Genomic DNA, 24,967 nt, shown 5'->3' on the forward strand with positions numbered 1-24,967 from the left:
TTCTCTCTGGGCCTTGTAGTGTTTTTGCGCAGCGCGTCTGTGTTACACGTCATCACGCATCACACACATGACCAGCGTCGGCCAATAGTGAGCCTACGTGGTGACGTGTAACACAGACGCGCAGCGCAAAAACACTACGTGAACCAACTAGAGGCCCAGAGAGAAGGAAATGAATAGTGGAATAAAGTCGTTATTTTTGTTTGTTTTTGCGCACAAAAAGTATTCTCGTCGCTTGATATACTTAAGATTAAGCCACTGTAGTCACTTGGACTATATTAACAATCTCTTTAATAACTTTTCTTGGCCAGCAAGTTTCGGTCACCTAGCAGCCTATGGACAAGTGATCCAGCACTCAGATTTCATCAAAAATATCTTAATTTATGTTCCGAAGATGAACGAAGGTCTTACGCGGTTGGAACAACATGAGGGTGAGTAATTACTGACAGAATTTTCATTTTTGGGTGAACTAACCCTTTAATGGAAACCACACTCACATCTCCAGGTATTCTGTACATGTGAAGGTCTCACAGTCTGATCCCTGTCCTGTATTTTCAGCTCCTGGTGCTGTGGGTCACCTGAGTTTCACTGAGATTCTAGACACTTCTCTCAAAGTCAGCTGGAGAGAACCCAATGAGAAGAATGGCGTTCTGACTGGTGAGATTTGTATCTGTTATTAACACATTTTTATTGAACAAATAATCATTTTTCTTTGCTCCGACTTCTTGACTTCTTCAAAACAATCATAGATATCAAGTGTACAAGACAGGATTTTCTATGTTGTTTGCTAGATGGTCCAAAATAACTAATTTATTTGAAAGCTTATGTTTCTTATCAGAAGGAACAAAGCTCTTTGCGATTATTGGATGGGAGGCGCTACACATAATGTTTGATGTAGGGAAAAAAACACAGACCTGGCAACCCTGGCTTGAACTACTGGTGAATAATTTTATGTTGCTAGTTTTTAACTATTAATAGGTTTTTGTCGCATTAACTAGCCCTAAATTCAAAACAAGAAACATTTTCTTCACACACAGTACGAGTTGCAGTCTGAACACGTTTTTCCGCCCCCTTTTGAATGACAGGATATCGGCCCTGATCATCAGCTGTTTTTAAACAATCGGGTGATGGCTGATAGTGAAAATACTTGTTTTTTTATCGGCTTATACTGATTTTTGGCCGATACATTGGTGCATCTCTAATATTTATATTTAATATTTGTTTCCTAGGGTATCGTATATCATGGGAGGAGTATAACCGTACTAACACTCGGGTTACACACTACCTGCCTAATGTTACTCTGGAATACAGAGTCACTGGACTAACCGCTCTCACCACGTACACCATTGAGGTGGCCGGAATGACCTCCAAGGGTCAGGGTCAGCTGTCATCTTCAACAATCTCTTCAGGAGTACCACCAGGTAAAGCAGTCATACATGAATGCACACACCAGTCAAAACAGTTATGGCAAATTGCATATTAAAACCAGACCGGAAAAAGGTCTGGCATGTTAATAGGAGAAGAGAAAAATGCACACATACTCTTCTCTTTCCATGAACCAGCTTTGGACCACCACTTGTTTTTAGAGCTCCCATTAAAAGGACTACAGAGGCTTATAAAGTTAAACGTCTGAGCTCTCGTTATTGCATCGACGCAGCACAAACACACGGACGCCCTGACTGCGCGGAGTTCACTGTTACGAGTCCCGGGCCAGAGATCATTTTGCCTTTATTGCTACATTAGACGGTCTATGGATTCCAGACTCAAACCATGTACGAACTGCACACATTCAAGAGTAAATGTAGACGTTTAAAGATGTATGAATCCTGAACTCTCATGGTTTCGCGCCACGTTACCCTTATTAAGTTATACAGACCCTGCTGCTTTCATGACATTCCCCCAGTGTTTTATTGGAGGCATATTTCAACTTCTGGTAATAAGCTGGGTAACAGCTGTGAGTGTGGAATGATTTGTACCACCGTTCTCCTTCTTTTCTGCCTTTCACACAGACATTTAACAGTGGGAAAACTACAGAAACTGTTGCTTATTAAAGTACATTTAGTGCTGCTTGCTATTGTTATGGTGTAAAACCACCTAAAACACCTCTGTACCTAACAACTATGTTGCCTGTGCTACAACTCTGAACACCCTAGCAACCACCCAGAACACCCTAGCAACCAAACAACCTTAGAAACCACTCAGATCGCCATAACAAACAACAACACACTGACAGCAACGCCAAACCACCAAAAACACTGCCAACCACATAGCAACTCGAACTCTTATAAAAAAATAACAATCTGTTGTTCATATTAATGTTACTGAATGAGAGTGATGTGTCATTTTTTTAGTTTTACTTCATTTTTATTTAAAGTCTTATCTTACCAGATGAGGGCGTTATAACACAGCTAAACATTTTCACACTTCACTACATTCTATACTCCATGTTCAATTCATGTTGTAAGATTGATTGTATATGATTACAATGTGCCTTGTTGTATGTTTGATATATGAATCTTTCATTAAAATTTTTTTTAAAAATTCACTACATTCTTTTAATGTTTGGTTTATGATTTTTTTTTTTCTAATTAGGATTTATTGCTAAATTATATTCTGGATTAAATAAAACGAAATAACTTCATGCATTGTAAACTAGAACACTCTTTTCTCTCTTCCGATACAGAGCTTCCCGGGCCTCCCACAAACTTGGCCATCTCAAACATCGGCCCTCGATCAGTAACCTTACAGTACAAGCCAGGATATGATGGCAAGACTTCAATTTCTCGTTGGCAGGTGGAGGCCCAGGTGGGTCACTCTTTATTTTAGGGGGTGATGCTTTCACAATCTAGACTTGATCTTTGCCTGAACGCTTGCATGAATCTCTCTCTGTTGTCTTCTGCTTTCAGGTCGGTATCATTGGAGAGAATGAGGATTGGGTGATGGTCCATCAGCTGGCCAATGAGCCTGATGCTCGCTCTCTGGAGGTCTCCGGCCTCAACCCCTACACCTTTTATAGGTGACTTTTATTATTCAAGCAATTTTGTCATGTGCTTTTGTGACATGTGACATTTTTATTTGTTATATATATATATATATATATATATACATTATAATAATTTTATATAGCTGTAATTTATTTTTTATTCAGATTTAGTCATTTTAGTACTTAAAATTAAGCTTGTGTTATATATTATTAAATGTTTACATTATTAAATGTAAAAATATTAAATGTTATACATTTATTTCATTTTGTTGACCAGGCAACACTTCTAATTTCCGTTTAAGTTTTAATATTTCATTTTATATTTTTACTGTACATTTTATTTCAGTTACCGAAAATATTTTTGGTAACACTTTAGTTTAGGGTCCAATTCTCACTATTAACTAGTTGCTTATTAGCATGCATATTACTAGGATATTGGCTGTTTATTAGTACTTATAAATCATATATAAATGCCTGACTTATTCTGCATGTCCATATTCTACATCCCTTAATCATACACAATACCTAAAATTAACAACTACCGGTACCTTACTAACTGTAAATAAGCAGTTATTAGGTGTTTATTGAGGCAGAGTCTAATAGTGAGAATTGAACCCTAATCTAAAGTGTGACCATATTTTTTAATGGTTTTAATTTTACTTAAAGTTAACAATAACAACACTGTTTGTGATTGGATCACCCGAGATGGATGTTAATGTATAAAAGGTCATTAAAGTAAGTGTTTATTTGGATTTGCAGGTTCCGTATGCGTCAGGTGAACATAGTGGGCACCAGTCCACCCAGCCAGCCTTCCAGGAAGATCCAGACCCTGCAGGCTTCTCCTGATATCGCCCCCGCAAATGTCACCCTGCGGACAGCCAGCGAGACCAGCCTATGGCTCAGATGGGTGGTATGTTCTAGATCTAGAATCTAAATAATACACATATATGTGGCACTGAGACACAAACTCACTCTCTCATTTATGACCGTCCATCAGCCTCTTCCTGAATGGGAGTACAACGGGAACCCTGATTCGGTGGGTTACCGTGTGCAGTACAGCAGGACTGGAGCTCAGTCCAAAGCCCTACTGCACGTCATCGCTGACCGCTTGGAGAGAGAGTTCACCATCGAGGACCTGGAGGAGTGGACGGAGTATGAGGTCAGAGTTCAGGCCATCAATGGCATCGGAGCAGGACCGTGGAGTCAACCCGTACGCGGAAGAACCCGAGAGTCCGGTAAAGACAAACCAGGCTTCAGAAGTTTCAATAATCAAGAGCTTACCAAAGCAAAGTGTTCATTTTTTGTCTATTTAATGCAATGTTTTATGAATAATTCAGTTTAATGATGGCAAATTTTGCCAAGCTTATTTTAAACTTACTAAAGACAGCATAAATAATGATTTTATCGGTGTACATGATTATTTATTAAACATTTGTCATGTATTTATTTATTAATATCAATGAAAAATCTCATCTTTTTTAAGTCACATTACAATAACTATAGATTGGTTTATGGTTGTTGATGTAATGATTAATGGTCATTCTATAATTGAATGATTGATACATAAATATAATATACAGTTGATATGCATTCACAAATGTGAAAATATAAATTGACTATGGCTTCAATCGTGGCTCATCCAGCCAGACTGTGGAGCCGGAACTATCCATTTTATAATATGGAATGGAAAAACGTTTAAATGATAACATATGTTGAGCTCAATGCATGTCTTAAATCATTTATCATATGGTATGTGGGCACAGGATTTCCTGTTAAAACAGGCAGGGCACAGATCTGCACACACGTGCAAGTCTTTTCATTCTTTCTGTGCCTTGAAAGAGAAGCAAACCTGACTTCCTCTGGACCACCTCTTTTTCCCCTTCTCTCCTTCTGCTCAGCTCAGTCTCCGTGGTTACTAGAATTCAGGGAAGCAAGTTTGGGATTAATAAGTGTGTGTTGAGGAAATTGGTAACACATGGGGCTGTACACACGACTCCCCTGATTTTTCTTTAGCCAATCAAATCCCCGCAATCGTGCACTCCGTGTCTGGGGATTTGTGCCGCAGAGTGATTCTCTGTTACTCCCCCCAATAATGGTCAAAATCTGGTGTCTTCCAGACCTCACTGCCTTTGATATGTGTATAGCCATGCATCAGCACACTTAACCCCCCCATCACACACACATATATACAATGAACATATTCCAGCCCTATTAAGGACTTGAAATGCATTGACTTATTCAGAAAAGCTGAATATGGGAAGTTGCGATAGTCTTTTCTTCTCTATTGTGTATATACGAGTGAAACAGCTTCTCAAACAAAACAAAAAAGTGGGACGAGGACTTGATTTTGTCCTTTAGGAATTGATTAGATGGTTGTGGTTTGCTATTAGTCAATCTCATGTGAGTGACAGGTTGTTCCACCCTCGTGCCAGTAAGCAAGTCATCAGAGAAGAGTAGAGATGAGTGAAGTCACCTTTATTTATATAGCGCTTTATACAATACAGATTGTTTCAAAGCAGCGTTACAGTGACAACAGGAAAATGTTGCATTTCGGCTGTTGTTCAGCTGAAGTCAGTTTAGTGTTGGTTCAGTTCCATTGTAAAAATCATCAATTATTAAATTATATCTAAGTCTATAAAGCTGTTCTGCAAAAAAATGTCATCGCTCAGTTCAGTTCTCATACAACAGTGTCAGTACAGTCAGATCAATAATATTTTTGAATATTAAGTGTCCGCAACTAAGCAAGCCAGAGGCGACAGTGGCAAGGAACCCAAACTCTCAGAACTGAACCAGGCTCAGTCGGGCCAGTTCTCCTCTGGCCAACAAACGAACATGGTGTGATTATGATTCAGGCTTCATCACAAGTCAGAATTCAGATCGGGATCAATAGCATTCAAATATTCATCCAGATTGCAGATGCTGCAAGAGGGAGGGGAAGATGTTTTGATTAAAGATTATGAGGGCACATAAATAAAAATATAAAAATGATGATGTGCATGGATAAATTATTTATAATAAATACTGAAATACTCCATAAAAAAACAAGAATTGTCTATTTTGATTTCATGGTGACTTTAACCAGCACATCTGTCTTTTATCCACATCTGACTTGAACCAATCTTTCTGTTTTCCTCTGTTTTAATGCAGTCCCCTCTTGTGGCCCCACAAATGTTTCTGCATTCGCCACTACCTCCAGCAGCATTCTGGTCCGCTGGTTTGAAGTTCCCGAAACTGATCGGAATGGACTTATCCTGGGCTACAAGGTCTGTGAGATGCCAGTGAAAAAAAAAAATATTTGAAACAAAGCTGCAAATACGACAACTTGAATACATTTGAGTACATAACTGCATAACACATGATTATGTTTTTGTTTTTTCCTGTAAAGTGAAAGTGAATGGTGACCACAGCTGTTCACTTTAAACTTTGATCTATACGTTCTCTTTTACACTTTCAGGTGGCATATAAGGAGAAGGATTCAGACTCTCCACTACAGTTCTGGACGGTGGAAGGAAACGCCAGCCATAGTGTTCAGCTGACCGGACTGGGGAAGTATGTTCTGTATGAGATCCAGGTGCTAGCCTTCACCCGCATCGGAGACGGCCGACCCAGCTCTCCTTCAATCCTGGAGCGAACCCTTGATGATGGTGGGCATGGCAGTACATAACAAATAAATAACTGCCTTGTTATATACTCAGATGTGTCTGTGTGATAAGACTGGTTTTTTTCCAGTGCCCGGGCCGCCTGTCGTCATTCTGTTCCCTGAAGTACGGACCACCTCGGTCAGACTCATCTGGCAGCCACCTTCCCAGCCCAACGGGATCATACTGGGTACAAGATGCTGTTTGCTTGTTTGTTGTGTGTGTCGTGTGCGTGCATTTCATGTTTTTCTTCTGAATTACTTCTTTTTAGCATCATGACATTAAACATCCCTGAATACTTTCAATAGTGATGGTTAACAGATCCTTCACATGCAAATGTACATGAACATGAAAACAAACAATAACAGATTATCAGGTAAATAGAATTATTTACCCTTACTTACACTACCATTCAGATTTTATAATGGTTTTGAAAGAAGTCTTATGCTCAACAAAACTGCTTGTATTTGATCAAAAATACAGTAAGAATGGTAATATTGTGAAATATTATTAGAATTTTACAGATTTAATTTTTATACAGTACAGGCCAAAAGTTTGGAAACATTACTATTTTTAATGTTTTTGAAAGAAGTTTCTTCTGCTCATCAAGCCTGCATTTATTTGATCAAAAATACAGAAACAAAATGTAATATTGTGATATATTATTGCAATTTAAAATAATTGGTTTTCAATTTATTATACTTTAAATTATCATTTATTTCTGTGATGCAAAGCTGAATTTTCAGGATCATTATTCCAGTCTATCACATGATCCTTTAGAAATCATTCTAATATTTTCTGATTTATTATGAGTGTTGGAAACAGTTCTGCTGCCTAATATATTTGATGAATAAAAGGTTAAAAAGAACTGCATTTATTCAAAATAAAAAAATATTTTCTAATAATATAAATCTTCTTTAATATCACTTTTTATCAATTTAACACATCCTTGCTGAATAAAAGTATTGATTTATTTCAAAAAAAGAAAGAAAAAAAATTTGCTTATTTTTTTTTTTTTTTTTTTACTTTTTATTCATCAAAGTATCCTAAAAAAGTATCTCAGGTTATGAACAAATATTAAGCAGCAGAACTGTTTCCAACTTTGATAATGAATCATCATATTAGAATGATTTCTAAAGGATCATGTGATAGACTGGAGTAATGATCCTGAAAATTCAGCTTTGCATCACAGAAATAAATGATAATTTAAAGTATAATAAATTGAAAACCAGTTATTTTAAATTGTAATAATATATCACAATATTAAATTTTTTTCTGTATTTTTGATCAAATAAATGCAGGCTTGATGAGCAGAAGAAACTTCTTTCAAAAACATTAAAAATAGTAATGTTTCCAAACTTTTGGCCTGTACTGTATATTTTAAGAAGGAATTTATTTCACCCATTATTTCAGACTTGAATGTTACATGATCCTTCATAAATCTTTCTAATATGCTGATTCGGTGCTCAAGCATATTTTTTATCATGATCAATGCTGCTTAATATTTTTGTGGAAACTGATAATAAAATAAAAAAATCAGTATTCATTGATAAACATTACAAAAGAACAGCATTATTTTGTAACATTATAAATGTCTTTACTGCCACTTTTGATCAATTTAATGTTTCCTTGCTAAATAAAAAAAAGTATTTAGCTAAAGTTTTTATTTATTTATTTATTTTATTCTTCTATAATTGCTTTCAGTCTTGAACGGCCCCATTGTAAATGAAATCACATTGGTTTTGCCTTTGTTCATTGCTTTGTGTTTCCTCTAATCAAGAAACAAGCCAAATGTGTTACATTCTCTCGATTACACGCAAGGAAAAGCAGTTTGTCCTGTTCTGATCTCTGTGATGTAATCGGTTCCTTCCCCAGCCTATCAGATCACATACCGCCTGAACTCCACCAATAGCAACACAGCCACGTTTGACGTCTTGAACTCCAGCGCGCGGCAGTATACCGTCACCGGACTGAGGCCGGAATCCGTGTACGTGTTCCGTATCAGAGCGCAGACACGCAAGGGATGGGGAGAGGCAGCGGAGGCTTTAGTGGTCACCACAGAGAAAAGAGGTAATGCACGTTATTATCACCCATCATCAATGGAGCAAGAGAAGTTCAAACTCAGTGTGACATTAAGCAAGAAATGAATGATCAAAGGCTTTATTTTGACTTTCATGGACCTTTTTTCATTTAGAAATTAATAAATAAAAACTAGATACACATTCTGTAATTAAGTGGCATCTGTGCTTCCTCTCTCTTGAAAAGCCTCCAGCCCTATACGAATGATCTTATTGTCACAGGGTCATGTAATCCGTCACAAATCTAGAGTGTGTGTTTGTGTGTTCATGTCTCTGAACGGAGATGTCTACAGTCCACTGAGGTTGAGTCCAAAACAAATCAATCTCCTCTAGCCAGTCCCGCTTTGGTGTGGTCTGAGACGTCTGGCGGAAGTTTTGCTGCGCTGATTTCCACTCAGGCGAAGGCACATTCCTCTCACAGAGCATCATAATCAGACCTCGGATTATTTATGCAGTGCACTGATCCAGTGTGGAGATCAGAGGTTTTGACTCATAAAGTGCGCTTATATAATGAAATATGAGAGTCATACATTTTTTATAATCCAATGTATTTTTTAAAATGTTCACTGTGTTCAGCAGGATTATAAGTGTGCAATGAAGCAGAGATAATATTGTATAAGTATAGACACAAAACCCAGTGTTGGCAATGCTACTTTAAAGGTAGCTTTTAGAGTTACTCATATTTTAAAGAAGTTATACAGTCGAGTTACTATTTGAAAAAGTAGGTACGGTAGCTTCACTAAAATTACTAACCAAAAAAGTAGCTTAAATAAATTGGCTTCAAAATATTAATCTTAATTGAAACTATTTAAATTGTCATTTTCTACTTACTATCGCTACTTTTAGGGTGAGTGGACAAGTCTTTCTAAAGACTTTTTTATCAATAAAAATTTGGATAAAATTTTGAGATTATATATTTGTTCCATTTTCATGCATCTAGATTATATGATTCCATTTTACAATTTAATTCTGCTTTCAGAGCACAATAACAATGAAGATCTCAGTTAAAGTTAAATTACATTAGGTTTTACTTAATGATTTTTGAAAGACTTAAAATTGGTGAATAAATTATTTGAACTAGTTCATTTACAAGAACCATTCAAATAAATGATTCACATTAAACAAACTGATTCACAAAAAAATGTAAATGTTTAGACGTTCCAACACTATGCATGATAGGAGTGAGTTTGTTTATTGGCTTTGTTTGATTACGTTTTAAGTCTACTTATGGTTGACCTTTGACCCCCAGCTCGGCCCCAGCCCACCAGCCGTCCCACAGTCCCTCAGGAAAACGTACAGGCACGCAGCGTGCTGTTGTCGTGGGAACCAGGCAGCGACGGTTTATCACCGGTCCGGTATTACACAGTTCAGGTCAGAGAGCTGCCCGAGAAGAACTGGACAGTTCATTCGGCGTCTGTTAGCCATGAGTCCAGCTCCTACATCGTAGACAGGTACTGCTGAGAAGTTTTGTGTGATTTGATTTAAAAGTCCTTCATGAATAAAGTCACAGTACTTCACAGCACAGTTTTTCCATAATGAGTGGCGTTACTCATTAGGGGCCAAGCACCGAAGGTGCGGAGGCACCTATTGTTTTTGTTCGCGTTCTTATTATTATTATTATTATTATTATTATTCCGCTCTGGGAGTCTATGGCAGCCCATAGAACCGATTGTGGGAAAGTTGTAATGGTTTGACATTCTGATAGAGGACAGTCCCAACATTAAATACACCAATTTTGGTGTTTCTAAATCATTCCCTCTAGCGCCACCAACTGTCCAAAGTTTCACTTATATTTTGCTTATAACTTTTGAACTGTAAGGCCAATCAACAAAATTCGTAAAAAATTCCGTCATAGAAATATGGCCGCCATTTTGAATTTTTTGAAAAACCTACTTTTTCGAACTCGTCCTAGACGGTTTGTCCGATTTGCACGAAAATTGAACCAGATCATCTTCAGGCAGTGCTGACCAAAAGTTATGGAATTCAAATTGATTCGTCAAACCGTTTTCGATAAACGCTCGAACAAATTTTACGTAGCGCCTGCGAAAACAGTCGTAAGGCTGTATCTCCGCAACGATTTATCGTATTCAGACCAAACTTGGTACATGTCATCACAAGCATGACCTGAGGTGACATGCTGCGTTTCGGCGCAGCGCCACCTACTGGTCCGGAGATATGAAAAATGGCTATTTTTGCTAATAACTTCTGAACAGTTTGTCCAAAAATTATAAAATTGTTAGATTCAGGGCAACATGCCGAGTCGACTGATATCCAATTTTACCATATCGGCCATTTTGACTGTTGGCCATTTTGAATTATGTGCTAAAATGCTGTATTTTAAGAACGCATGAACGGATTGTTACGAAACTTGGTATGGGTCATCAGCACAATGTCCTGAAGGAGCGTGAGAAGTTTCGAAACAGCGCCACCTAGTGGTGAATTTTTTTTTTCAAATACTTATAACTTTGAGTGTGGTCGACTTATTTTCACGAGACTCATCTATTTAGACTCCTGAAACCTTGCCGAGTCCTACGATACCAAACATGCTAGGTTTCGCCTTACGGTTTGTGTAGCATTGTGATTAAGCGCTTAAAAAACATTTGGCTATATCTTCGAAACCGCTAGTCCGATCGAGACGAAACCACCGTCAGAAGTTTGAAAACATAGGTCAATAGCCATATGCCAATGCCCAAATGCGAAAATATTGATAGTAAGGGGTAGTAAAATCCAATCAAAGTCATGTGTCAGTCGTTTTTTACGTGTTTTTTCATATAAATGTCTATAACTCTGAAGTGAATTGAGATATTTTCACCAAAATTGACACACATATGTCTGGGCTCACTCTGAGGACACATAAAAAAAATGGTGGGACTGAGCCTCTTGGTGGCGCTATAATAGAACAAAACATGAAATTCCCATTGACTTCAATACAGTTTTGTGACAAAATGCTATACTAAACAAATGCATTTGTGTAATATTACGAAAATCAGAATGTGCCAACAACACCATCCCCTGAAGGTACTCAAAATATTTAGAAACAGCGCCACCTAGTGGTCAAAAGTTATAACAAAATTTCTCTTTAAATGTCTTTTAATTGCTCATTGTTGCAGTTGGTCTGACACTTTCAGACATGTTGGCATGTCTTGTCGTCTTATTCTGCTTGGCCCCAGTAATGGCTGCTTGCAGCTATATTTATGTTAGTCATTGTAACTTTATACTGGCTTTATGCAAAGCATATTCTGATTAGCTTCCTGTGTTTTGACTCGTGTGTGTGATATTTCTCGCAGACTGAAGCCGTTCACCTCCTATCAGTTCAGAGTCAAGGCCACTAATGATATTGGAGACAGTGACTACAGTGAAGAGAGTGAAGCTATCACAACACTACAGGATGGTTAGAACATTTAACCCTTTTCACTTCTCTTGTACTCTTTATCAATGCTTTATTGTGGATGCACACACACACACACACACACACATATAGCGAGCTATCTGCTTAGACATTTTAAGGCATCAAGGTGGGTTTCCAAGATGCCCAAACTGGTCTTAAGTTGGTCAGTAAGCTGGTCTCTCAGTCTATCCAGCTGACAAGTGACCCAAACCCTTCTTAAACCAGCAACCAGCTTACAGTAGGTTGTTATGGCCAAAATCAAAGTCAGCATCTCATATGTTCTCTAAACAGTGCAAGGAGTAGAAAATAGACTACTCATGAATAAATAAAAAGAAAGAAAAATATTGGGAGTATCTCAAACAAATTACTTCAAATTTAAACAGATGCAATTACTGTTTACAAGCAAACACTTAGCAGCGTCATTTGGTTCTTCTGGTAAAGCACAATGGAAAAGATCTGTATTAAATTTGATTTTTATTAAATTTGAGGCTAAAAATGACCAACAAATACCTGTTTGTGGGGTGGAAACACCCTGTTTCCTAAAGATGGATAAAAATAGTTCAATATAACTTCAATGGATTATTTCATCCAATATTTATGTGTGCTATGTATCAGTAAGATTTAATTTAATTTAATTTAATTTAATTTAATTTAATTTAATTTGATTTGATTAACTTTTTGAAAGAAATGAATACATTTATTCATCAAGGATGCATTAAATTGATCAAAAATAACAGTAAAGACTTTTACATTGTTACAAAAACAATGAGCCATTAAACACCATATTCTTCTCTACATGGCTCCGCCTTCCTCTTTTCTCTGAATATATACAGTCGAGTCACTCTGTGTGTGATGTGCATCTCAAGAATTGGCCATTATGCTGCACACAGATGCTATTCTGCCTGTATTACCACAGTACTGTTTTATAGCCGTTGGTTTATTGTGAAGCCAGGTGATGCTATTGTGTTCCAGCAATTATGTCATTGCTGGAGGCAGTAAAATAAGTGAGGTAATACAGTATCTCTGGTTGCCACGAGACTAAATGTTACCCAAGCAACTCTAGTGAAGAGAGACGGGCCCTTCATAATGCCTGTTTAAAACCCCAATGCAACAAATCAGGCTGTAAGACAGGCTTGGCATGTTTAGAAACGCAGTGTTTATGTAGCGTAAGACATTGTAGCTGATGCGGCAAAGCATTCACAATGATGCCAAGTACACAGTTATCATTCTCTCTCTCTGTTTAACTGTATCTCTTGCTCTCTCCAGCTCCAGACGAATCTCCCACAATCCTGACTGTCACACCACACACCACAACCTCTGTGCTGATTTGCTGGCAGGTTAGTAAGACTTTACTCTTTATACATCCGCATCAGCCGTGCTTTTACATCAACGGTTTGTAATAACAGAGCAGGAGGGCATAGTATGTATCTTAAACACATATTCTCAATGTCACCCCTGAATTACCATTTCAAAGAGGGCTTGTTTTAAAAGCCGCAGGCCTCTGGTTCACGTTTTTATCCATTCGGGTGGAAAAAGGTAAATTAACTGGTTCCTCCACCAGAACCAGTTCATTCACGCTTTATTAGGGGGGGATTTCTCAGATTTGATCGTTAAACTTGAGCTCAAAATTTGCAGAAGTTTGATCTGACAGAGCAAAAATGTTATCCCTCTGGATATTAGCAACGCACATGTGTTTACACAACCTTCAACCGCAAACACAAATCAAATGGCAAAAGCTTAAAGGCTTAAAAGCTAATCTTTTTTCTGACAATAGCAGAAGGAGAAATTGAAATTAGCGATGCACCGAAATGAAAAATCTGAATATTCTGGATGCACTCGACGGGAAAACCAAAACCGAAAAAGCTTTTTTTTAAATTATTTATTTATTATTTTAAATTAACTTTTTTGTATAATTGTATTGTATTAATTGATTTAAAAAAAAAAAAAAATTCAATAATTTTAATAATACCGAATTTAAAAAATGCAAGCAAGATCAGTGAACAAGAGGGTATAGTGTCATTTTACCAGCGTTGCCCAGCACGGCTATACCACATAGGGCTATTGCAAACAGAATTTCGGTGAAAATTTCGGTGCATCCCTAATTGCAATTTTGTGAGATGAACAGAACACTAGTAGCACAGAAATTCCACACCTCACCATTATTACATACACTGTTGATTATATGTGGTGACATTCGCTCAGCCTGTCCTGTCGTCCTCAGCCCCCTCCTGAGGAGAAGATTAACGGAATCCTGCTGGGCTTCCGAATCCGATATCGGGAGTTGCTTTATGATCGACTCCGAAGTTTCAGCGTTCACACCATCAGTGGCGCTTCAACCAGCTGGGCAGAACTCACATGTAAGCTTAAAACATACAGTATCTCTACTAGTGACGATTCTCTTACTAGCGAGATATGGTGAGACGTGACCCAAAAATAAAGTATGCAACATAATTACCAATGTTGAAACCCTTTTGTTGTAGTGCTTTGGCCTTCTTTCTTTTTTTTTGCACCTAACCAAGAAAATTGTGATTTAATTTATTATTTATCTTTTATATTAACTAATGTTTTGATTCACAGCCCAAAACAATAAATGTATTTGAAAAATTAAATAAATGTAAAAAAGAAATAAATATATAATCAATTAATCAAATTAATTAATTCATATTAATATGAATCAAAATTAAGAATTAAATATTAGTTAAAAAACCTGCCCGAGTATTATTATAGTGAACCAAGCATAGTTCATTATAAACTATTTTAAAATATTTAAGCTAATTTCTCACTCTTATTATTTTTCTGATCATATCTTCTTCATAAATGTCCTCCACTTTGCTCCTGCAGCTCCATATAGTTTGCGGAATCTCAGCGAGCCGTCCCTCACTCAGTACGAGCTGGACAGTAAGTCACTTCCTGTTTGTTCTAGCAATCTGCAATATTTTTCCTCCCATAAAACTGATATATGATAGTGCCTAATGCAGCACAAGTCAAGTCTTGCTTAACAGTTGAGGATATGCAGCCTGGATGTTTAGGCTAGCTGCTATCAGCAGGCCTGTTCTCACCTCACGTCTAGAGTGGTAATGAAGTTAAGAGCCGGGTCTGGTTTCTCTCTGCCGTCAATAATGTCTGCAGGAAGAGCAGTGTGTAAATTGAGTTCAGATAAGGCAAGCAGACTGACTCATCACTTGGACTGGGAGCCGGAATCCTGAGTCAAAGTTAACGAAACAAAAATGGTCCAGAAATTAGAACATCTAATATAAAGCAAAACACATTATTTGTCTTTTTTGTTGTTGTTTTGTTATGTTTTGAAGTAGATTTAATATGTGAAGTGCCAACCATGTATGAAGAAACTGTTATTTGTGTTTTTTGCACTTTTATAGATCTTATGAAGCACAAGCGATATGAGATCAGAATGAGTGTGTACAATGCTGTTGGTGAGGGACCAACTAGCTCACCACAGGAAGTCTTTGTTGGTGAAGCAGGTAAAAACTTGTATTACCGTTATGAAGTCCTTTCTTTGCTGACAAATGAAAAGGAACAGAACTTCACATCACATCGACGTTCTCTCACAGTTCCCACTGCCCCGCCTCAAAATGTGATCATCCAATCAGCCACTGCCACACAATTTGATGTGACGTGGGACCCGCCTCCGCTGGAGACTCAGAATGGAGACATTCAGGGTTATAAGGTCAGACTCTGATGACTAAGTGGAAAATGCTTTTAGTGTGACTTGCATGTGTATATTTCTAAGATGTTGAATCATGGGTTTTTCTTACTAATGTTGACTAAACTAAATTACACCTTGAAAGATTTTTCGAATGATTCAGCTTGATTTTGGCAGTTTTATAAAACAGTTAAATATTGAAAGTGTTTGATTATATCATATTTTAAAATGTACTAATTCGTATTTTTCATAATGGATTTTCATATTTTCAAGGCCATTTTAAAAAGGTTACAATAATAAATGAGGCAGGGAAAATGCTTCCAAGAGTGTTGTAATGTGACCTTCATATAACAAAAAAGGAAAAGAAAAATGTCTTGGGACATGAAAGTGCTCGGAGTTGTAGAACGCCTAAAATAGACATACAGAACAATAATGAGTGTGACCTATTGTTTTCTTATTCCAGATTTTCTTTTGGGAATATCAACGGAAAAACGAGACTGAGAAACTGCGGACACTCTTCCTGCCAGAGGGAGGGGTGAAGCTCAAAAATCTAACGGGCTACACCACCTACATGATCAGTGTTGCTGCTTTCAACGCAGCGGGCGATGGGCCACGCAGTCCACCGACCAGAGGAAGAACACAACAAGCTGGTGAGGAAACTTAAAAAAGTTATGTCCTTACATGTCTCCTCCAGGACCTTCATGTATATCTCAACAAAAACACTTGTTCTGGGTTATTTGCTAAGCACATAATGTACCAAGTACCGGAAGGCCACTATGGTCTCTGCTAGATAGCCCTCCTTTCTTAGGTATTAAAGTGGTGAGTAATTGTACTTTTTTGCCACTTATTTTACAGTAAGCACATGGGCAATCAATTAGGAGTTGGGAATGATGGAAACTATTTCAAATGATTTCATTATTTATGTGTCTAAGACGTTCTGGAATGCGAACCGCTGCTGACAACTGGCCAAGAAATATCAAAAACTCAACAAGCTATCATTTGCTTCTAATCAGTAAATCTGCTTTATGCATTTGTTTGTGTGCTTAAAGTTCGGTCTGATGAAGCAGAGTTATTTCTGCCTTATTCAGCTCTTGTGGTTTTCATTCAGCATGCCTGTGAGTTGGCTCACGGCTCAGAGCGTCTGTGGGACACAGTCTCGAGATTGTTCTCTCTTTCTGAAGGAGACACTTCCCCTGGAGTCTAAAAGAAATATGCTTTTCATTGGAGTGCCAAAGAAGTGACTTTTTTTGTCATCTGATATTGTAAAGTTGGCTTCAGTGTCAAAATGAGGAGATTCCAGACTATTTTGTTATATGCGGGCTTTTGTTTTCACCGTCTTTGCTAATAAAATTCTCGAAGGGGAGAGACGAAGAACCAAGTAGTTTATAATATGGCATGTAAAAATTATTTCTGAAGCAAATGGCATATTTCTATTCTGTATATCTCAAAAATGAACGGCAGAACTTACAGTGGGTTTATTCATTGCTTTTTTATTAAGGAAAAACTATGTGACAAATATAATAAACTTCCCCACTAAGTATAGTCTGATTCTCAAGGGAATGATTCTTATGAACTGAACTATACATAGGTATTGTATATTACGCTGCTGTCACTTTAATACACAGATCTAAAATACACATGCTTAAAATGCATGCAATTAATAAGCTTACATAATGTTGAAAAACTGTGATGTCACGTGAGCGTGACCACAATAGAGATGATAATCAAAACCAAACAGATGTTTCGGCAGAGTATCCGAGGCACGAGCTGTAAAGGCACAGCACTATTCTGGATAGCGGGGCGGGGAGCAGCAGCTCATTTGCATTTAAAGATACATGGACGAAAACAGCATGGTTTTGCTTCCACTCAAAAATTTACAACATGTTATAATAAATAATCTGGGGTATTTTGAGCTGAAACTTCACAAACACATTCTGGAGACATTCTGTGTCTATTCAGAATTACTTATGAGCAGCAACCTTTTTATTTTGGCTATTTCATTTATGTCCCGCTTGCCAAAATGGGGGGTGTCTAGTAAGGGGTTAAATAATTAAAATGTTGCAAAAAATAACTTTTTTGTATGCAGTTTAGATGGTTGAAGTATTAAAATTCTTGAGAGCATCGTTTTTCTTTGTAGTTACAACTTCATAGCTTGACAGTTGTTGTTAATATCATGAATTGCTCGGTAACACTTTACAGTAAGGTTCATTAGTTAACTACCTTAGATAACATGAACTAAGAATGAACAATACTTCTTCAGCATTTATTAACCTTAGTGAATATTAATTTAAGTATTTCCAAATACGCCATGAAAATCAAAGGTTGTATTTGTTAACATTAGTTAATGCACTGTGAACTAACATGAACAAACAATGAACAGCTTTAGTTGTTTGTTCATGTTAGTTCACAGTGCATTAACTAATGTTAACAAATACAACCTTCAACCTTTGATTAACTAATTTTAACTAATGAACCTTATTGTAAAGTATAACCAATTGCTCATATAGAAAACATTTTGACTGGCATTAAATGATTTTGGCTCAAGCTGTGGAGCTTAAGTACATAGCAAAGGAAGTACAATAAATCAGCAAGAGTCTGTCTTCTCACTAGCTGTGTCTGTCTTCCTCTCTTTCGTCTAAAATGATTTGTGTCTGTATTATGTCTGCTCTTTTTCTCCCCCCCCCCCCCCCATAGATAGAGACAGGCAAAGGATGACATGTAATTTTTTTCTAGCAGTTTTTTATTCCAAGAAGGATTTAAAGTCTCAATCCCAGGAAAAGGAGAAAGGCAGACGTGTTTAAGCCATTGAGACTGTCTGTCGTGTCTTTCCTGATTAGCAGATGTTTTCTCTTTCAGCTCCCAGCGCTCCCAGTTTCATCCATTTCAGTGAGCTCACCACCACCTCTGTCAACGTGTCGTGGGGCGAGCCTGTCTTCCCTAATGGCATCCTCGAGGGTTACAGACTCATCTACGAGCCCTGCATGCCTGTGGATGGTCAGTGCCTTTAGCTTAAAAGTTCCTTTTTCCAACAACTTTACTAGCATTACTAGATAATCATGAGTTTAATTGATATCAGTTAGAAATCAAATGTGTGAGCATGTGTGTGTGTGTGTGTGTGTGTGTGTGTGTGTGTGTGTGTGTGCGTGCGTGCGTGTGCGTGCGTGCGTGCGTGTGTGTGTGTGTGTGAGAGCGCGTGTGTGTGAGCGCGTGTGTGTGCAGGGGTGTTGGGCCCTGGAACAATTCCTTCCACAATTGTTCTAACATCAAATTATCAATATTATAATCAGTCAGGGTCCACAATTAACATTTGCCACATCTGCCAATGGTGAGTTATTTAAAAAGTTACTAGCCATTCTTAACTGCCCATGAAATAGTATTTTGCATTATTTTCATTTACATAATATCTATATTTTTAAATAATTTTGCTATTTTTCCTTGCTTATGACAAACAGCACAGATATTGTTGCAGCATCAATTGTTATTTATATATTATTTACTATTATAGCATTTATTAACATTTTGAAATACCTTTTATTTTTATATTTCCAGTTTTTGTTTTTATTTAGTTTAAGTTTAGGTGATTTTGTTATGTGCTTTTGTCGTTTTTATTCGTTTTATTTTTTTAAATATTTAAATATATATTTAGCTTCAATTAATTATTTCAATTTTTGTTTGAAAAATTCTGGTAGTTCAATTTATTTTATTTCAGTTACCAGTAGTTGCCCAGGCAACCTTTCTAATTATCATTTAAACTTTTTAAATCACTTTTTCATCATACATTTTCTTTTTTATTTCAATTAACAAGTTTTCGTTTTAGTTAATAAAACACTATCATATGTGTTGCCTTTCCAGCCAAATTCTAATTAACCAAAGTCATTTCGCTTGCATTAGGCATTTGATGAATGTTAATTTTGGACCCTCCAATCAATATTCAGATGCCAACAATATGGTTGAAATGAGATCTACACCCATGAGTGAGTGTGTGTTGAGCTCCTGTTGCCTGAACTAAAAGCAGTGTGTTTGTCTAGAGTCCTCAGTGGCCTGTGTCGACTGTCTTCACTCCCCCTCCCCCCCAGGCGTCAGTAAGATCGTGACGGTGGACGTGAAGGGGAACGCCCCCCTGTGGCTGAAAATCAAAGACCTGGCGGATGGCGTCACGTACAACTTCCGCATTCGTGCCAAAACCTTTACCTATGGTCCAGAGGTGGAGGCCAACATCACCACAGGACCTGGTGAAGGTCTGTATGCTAGAGCCTCTGTGCTATTTCAGCTAAGCAGCTTCAGCTGAGCTCATGTAACCCTATTTCTTCTTTGTGATCAGGAGCCCCGGGCCCTCCTGGTGAGCCCTTCATCTCTCGATATGGCTCCGGCCTCACCATCCACTGGGCCAATGGGGATCCCGGACGAGCACCCATCACTCGCTATGTTATTGAGGCCAGACCCTCAGGTGAGATCATTAAAAATACAAATGTGCACATGTATGTTTGAGAAATTAAACACTGGAGTCGTGGCTTAGTGAACCTTGATGCTCATATGGGAGTTGCAGGTTTGTGTGTGTGCTGGTTAGTTTACCCTTGTCTTCAAACTTCCATTTGTTTCTTTAAAGTCTTTGTCTATAAAAAGAGTCAGAACTCAAAGACTGTGATTTAGTTAAATAAATATGTGCTGCGTGTTTCAGAGTGTTCAGACTTGTAATGAGAAGTGCTGTTGTCAAAAAAAGCATTGGTTCTCATGCAGGTAATGTTGGTTTGAACCCAGCATCCACTCCTCTTCTCTCTCTCCAATTTTCTACCCATCTATCCCAAAAAAGTGTCGAAAATAAAACAGAAATAGGTATTAAACAGAAATACTACGTTTTAGCTTACACTGAAAAAAAAAACTCAATATTTTCTGATTTAGAAGAACCAACTTAAGACTTCAGAGAATTATGTAAACGCAGTGTCTCCGACTTTAAGGCCCAGACTGAGCATGAGGTCAAACTGAGCCAAACTCTTAGATACAATTGTCCCAAACAATGAAGAGTGATTCCATATGCGTCTGGATAAAAGATGCTGACGGCAGCTTATGTCCGATGAAGGAGATATATTGATGTGAGCGCTCCAACTGTGACAGTGCAGATCAGATTTCCTCAATGACTGAGGAGAAGCCCTTGCTCGAATGAGAAAAGAGTGAGTTCTGAGGGAGGAGCAGATGGGATTGGTTTAAGAAACTGTGTGTGTGTTAAAGATCCATACATTAGTGTGATGTATGCAGCCAGACCATCTTTGCATGCCATTCATGTGGTGTTGAAGTGGAATATTATTGTCACTCTCAGCCCTGAAGATCTCACCCTGTAATTTTCTCTGCCAGGCCTGGCACATGACACCAGCACTTCACTCACTCACTCACTCACTCTCTCTCTCTCTCTCTCTCTCTCTCTCTCTCTCTCTCTCTCTCTCTCTCTCTCTCTCTCTCTCTCTCTCTCTCTCTCTCCAATGCTCCTGAAGGCGCTTGAGGTTCTTGGTAACACATTAAACACACTAGACATAGCTGAAATGAAATGTTATATATTGTGATGAAATTGTATTTGATGAGATCTAGCCTCTGGATTATTAGTTCTGACAGCTTCTGCAGTGTTAGACACACACACACACACACACACACACACAAAATAAGTGTTCTTAAAGGGACAGTATACTCCAGAATGAAAATGTGGTCATTATTCACATGATTCACCCTCAATTGTACAGTATATGGGTTTGAAATGACGTGAAGATGAGTAAATAATGACAGGATTTTCATATTTGGGTGTGCTGTGTCTTTAAGGTTATCAGACTCAAAGAACTTTGAGACAAACTATGCCACTATATATGACTAGGCCTTTTTCTTTCTAAAAATGTTTCAGATGAAGGCTTGTGGGACATCTTAATCAAGGACATTCCCAAGGAAGTGACATCATACACTTTCAACATGGACATCTTGAAACAGGGAGTCAGTTATGACTTCCGGGTCATTGGGGTGAATGACTATGGGTACGGGTCTCCAAGCCAACCATCACCATCCATATCAGGTTAGTTCAAACCTTTTAGTAATTTAGTAAAAGTGTAATCTGAACTCAGACATAAGTCAATTTTACTAATGACATATGCAATTGTTTTTAATTCCAGCCCAAAAAGTGTCTCCATTTTATGAGGAATGGTGGTTTCTGGTAGTGGTGGCTCTGGTCGGCCTCATTTTCATCCTTCTTCTAGTTTTCATCCTCATCATCAGAGGCCAGAGCAAGAAATATGCCAAGAAATCTGACTCAAGTATGTCTATCTATCTATCTATCTATCTATCTATCTATCTATCTATCTATCTATCTATCTATCTATCTGTCTGTCTGTCTGTCTGTCTGTCTGTGTATTTGTTTATGTCAGAGGGTCATTCAGTGAGTGGCATGATGAATGAAACAGCATTGTTGTGCTGTGTTTTGTTGTTGCTGTGACATCATCACTGTGGTATGTGTGTGTAAATGTGCGGTCAGCATTTCTGTAGTAAGAGCAGGCAGAACACAACAGTACTGTGGGTCACTAAACATGTTAAACAAACTGAGGGAGCATGAGAGACCTAGTTTTTCCTTCCACACAAAAACACATTCCTTAACACAAATGTCCAACACACACACACACACACACACACACACACACACATATATGCACCGTTCACACAACACTACTTGTGTCAGCCAAGAAGTTTTTCTACCTTAATGAGGATGTTGAGCTCCAAAAATGCCAATATGATGGCCTTGTGGTTTTGGTGGCACTGCATCCTGTTATTGTGACCAACCCCAAAACAAAATGAATTCCTGTTCCATTAATTTGGACCCAAAGCATCATCTTCACCAGAACAGAATTCATCGCATCTCAGTGTGATGTATCGGGCTTTGGTCCAAACTGCATCTTATGATCTCTTAATGTCTCTATATCTCATCCGATACAGGCAACAATTCCAACTGCAATGCACTGGCACATGGAGAGATGGTCAGTCTGGACGAGAGCCGCTTCCCCGCCTTGGAACTGAACAATCGTCGACTGTCAGTCAAAAATTCCTTCTGCCGCAAAAATGGTGTCTATACCAGGTCAGTGGAAGTTACTGTCTCTCTTTGTCTCCGTTTTGAAGGTTTTTACTGTTTTTTTACAATCATTAGGATTGTACTTAGGTCACTTTCACAACTCTTCACACAGTTCTCCTTAACAACATTCAGCTTGACACAGCAGTAGATTTCACACCCAACAAACACACTTTGTCACTCATAACACAATGACCTAACAAACACTAACAACAGGCAAGTATTACACTGTCATTACATTGATCAGATACTTAAATGTCATTTTGCCCAATATGCTGAAAATGTGTATATGAAGTGGTAAATCAATTTTCATATGTGCTTATTTTGTACTTTGCACATAGAACTATCAAACTCCCATAAAGCTTCAACCACGTGGCAGTAATGAGGCAAAAATAGCCCAACATCTAAGTGTTTCATGGAAAGACTGATTGGATTACCAAATGGCTACCTTCATAAGATCCTACTTTCCATCATAAAACTCAATATAAAAGTTTCTGTTTCCACTAATGAGGCCATTTCTCTCTGACATGGCACAGGCTAAGTGCAATAACAGATTCGGGTTCGTGACCTCACCCATAATGCCATCGTTCTCTGTGAAACGGGACTGTTTTAAAATTAATGCAACTAAAATTGTCTAATGTCAATATATTTTATGAAATTATGGATGTGGTGGGATGTGTAGACACTGCATTTGAAGATTGTATAAGTGTTTGCATAGTGTGTACAGCAACTTGTTTTTAGCTTTTATTTTGGATCGTATTTTTTTTTGGTATATTTGTATTTTTATTGTAATTTTATTTTGAATCGTATTTTTATTTTGTATTATATTCTTTTTTATTTTTTATTTTTTTTACAGCACATATTATTTTGAACCTAACCTCCCTATCTCAATCTCTAGACAAATAAGATTATTTTACATTTTTCTTGCCTGTGCATTATTATTTTTTAAATTAGCATCTACCTGACAAGAATGGTCTTATTCTTATGAAGTCAGATTGCTTATAAAACTACTAGCAGACATCTCCTCAACAAGATCACGGTTTGTGCTAACATGTATGTCCTTGCACATAAAATATAAGTTGCGAGTAGAATTTAATTCTGCAATATTTAGAATATAGCCAAGCACTGTCATGAAAAGAATCACACACCTGTAGCGATATTTCCAGGTGCACCAGGTGTGTAGAGTCAATTCACCCTATCATCACTCCTTAGTTCTCAGCATCTGCCTTCCTTCATCCTGGGTCACCTTGAGGAGGATCAAAGGTCCTCTGGTCTTTGAGGGGATGCCAGGCTCTTTCCTCTGGCCGCAGATTAATGAAGAGGTTTGGAAGGAATGCGCAGATGAAGTTCCACAGGCTTTGTTCTCTCTCGAGTGGAGGGTCTAAGAAGCTTGATTTGGATTGTGAGCTCACCGACTGAGAGGATCAGGGAAGTGAATGAAGAACTTCAGGAAAATCTTAGAGAAGTGACAGGAGCATCAAGGTAGAAAGAATCAAAGACGTTGCTGAAACACTGCAAAGTGAAGAGAGCTGGTTCAAGTCTTGCTGGTATAACCTCAATGACATATCACAGCTCAAGTAACACAATACAGAGAGCTTCTCTCTGTCGAGATACTGTCAGGTTTCAAAGACTGCCCGCTGAGATGGGGGTCTGTGATGTGATGTTTTCATGTCTGTTATGGCATGTCTGTGGTTTCTCAAGCAAAGCCCACCATGAGAACAAAACTTCACAGCAAACGGCATTTGTTTCCCATTGACTTGAGAGTTTTGAGGTACAGGTAGTTCATATGAAAGTTTAGGGGATGCCAGCTCTGTTTAAAGAACAGACCTACATTTATGTTGTTAAAATTTGAAAATAAGGAAGTGCAAACATGATTTGACTCAATTGGACTTTTTGTGTTGATTGCGCCCATTCACCATCATTTTATGGAAAGAGAAGCTGGGAATTCTGCTAAACATCTTTAGTGTTAATAGAAATGACAATACATAATTAGAAATAGACACGTTAATAGAAATGACAAACATAAAGAAGGTAGGTGGCAGGTATGAGTGAGACCATTTTAATTTTATTTGTAATTAAATTGTATTTTTATCTGTAGAAATTAATATATAATGCATTTTCCAATTAATCTT

The 24,967-nt window shown here is 37.8% G+C and overlaps 1 protein-coding gene across 5 annotated transcripts in view; it reads left to right on the forward strand.

The window, feature by feature from the left end:
* Positions 1–24,967, forward strand: part of sdk2b (sidekick cell adhesion molecule 2b) — a 320,863-nt gene that overhangs the window by 284,200 nt on the left and 11,696 nt on the right. For 4 of the 5 annotated variants that reach the window (XM_084135537.1, XM_084135534.1, XM_084135536.1 and 1 more), the window contains exons 20-43: positions 556–654; positions 1,227–1,418; positions 2,681–2,802; positions 2,904–3,013; positions 3,740–3,890; positions 3,978–4,215; positions 6,128–6,243; positions 6,435–6,624; positions 6,710–6,808; positions 8,494–8,688; positions 9,946–10,147; positions 11,984–12,087; positions 13,351–13,421; positions 14,306–14,441; positions 14,926–14,982; positions 15,462–15,563; positions 15,654–15,769; positions 16,209–16,395; positions 18,602–18,739; positions 19,774–19,983; positions 20,067–20,192; positions 21,630–21,794; positions 21,892–22,032; positions 22,706–22,844. In XM_084135537.1, the coding sequence (XP_083991663.1) occupies positions 556–654; positions 1,227–1,418; positions 2,681–2,802; positions 2,904–3,013; positions 3,740–3,890; positions 3,978–4,215; positions 6,128–6,243; positions 6,435–6,624; positions 6,710–6,808; positions 8,494–8,688; positions 9,946–10,147; positions 11,984–12,087; positions 13,351–13,421; positions 14,306–14,441; positions 14,926–14,982; positions 15,462–15,563; positions 15,654–15,769; positions 16,209–16,395; positions 18,602–18,739; positions 19,774–19,983; positions 20,067–20,192; positions 21,630–21,794; positions 21,892–22,032; positions 22,706–22,844 (3,406 nt within the window). The remainder of the gene's footprint in view (positions 1–555; positions 655–1,226; positions 1,419–2,680; positions 2,803–2,903; positions 3,014–3,739; positions 3,891–3,977; positions 4,216–6,127; positions 6,244–6,434; positions 6,625–6,709; positions 6,809–8,493; positions 8,689–9,945; positions 10,148–11,983; positions 12,088–13,350; positions 13,422–14,305; positions 14,442–14,925; positions 14,983–15,461; positions 15,564–15,653; positions 15,770–16,208; positions 16,396–18,601; positions 18,740–19,773; positions 19,984–20,066; positions 20,193–21,629; positions 21,795–21,891; positions 22,033–22,705; positions 22,845–24,967) is intronic. The other variant, XM_084135535.1, reaches the window with a different exon arrangement.

Source organism: Abramis brama (genome assembly GCF_963993115.1).
Source record: "Abramis brama genome assembly, chromosome: 14".
NCBI lineage: Eukaryota > Metazoa > Chordata > Actinopteri > Cypriniformes > Leuciscidae > Abramis > Abramis brama.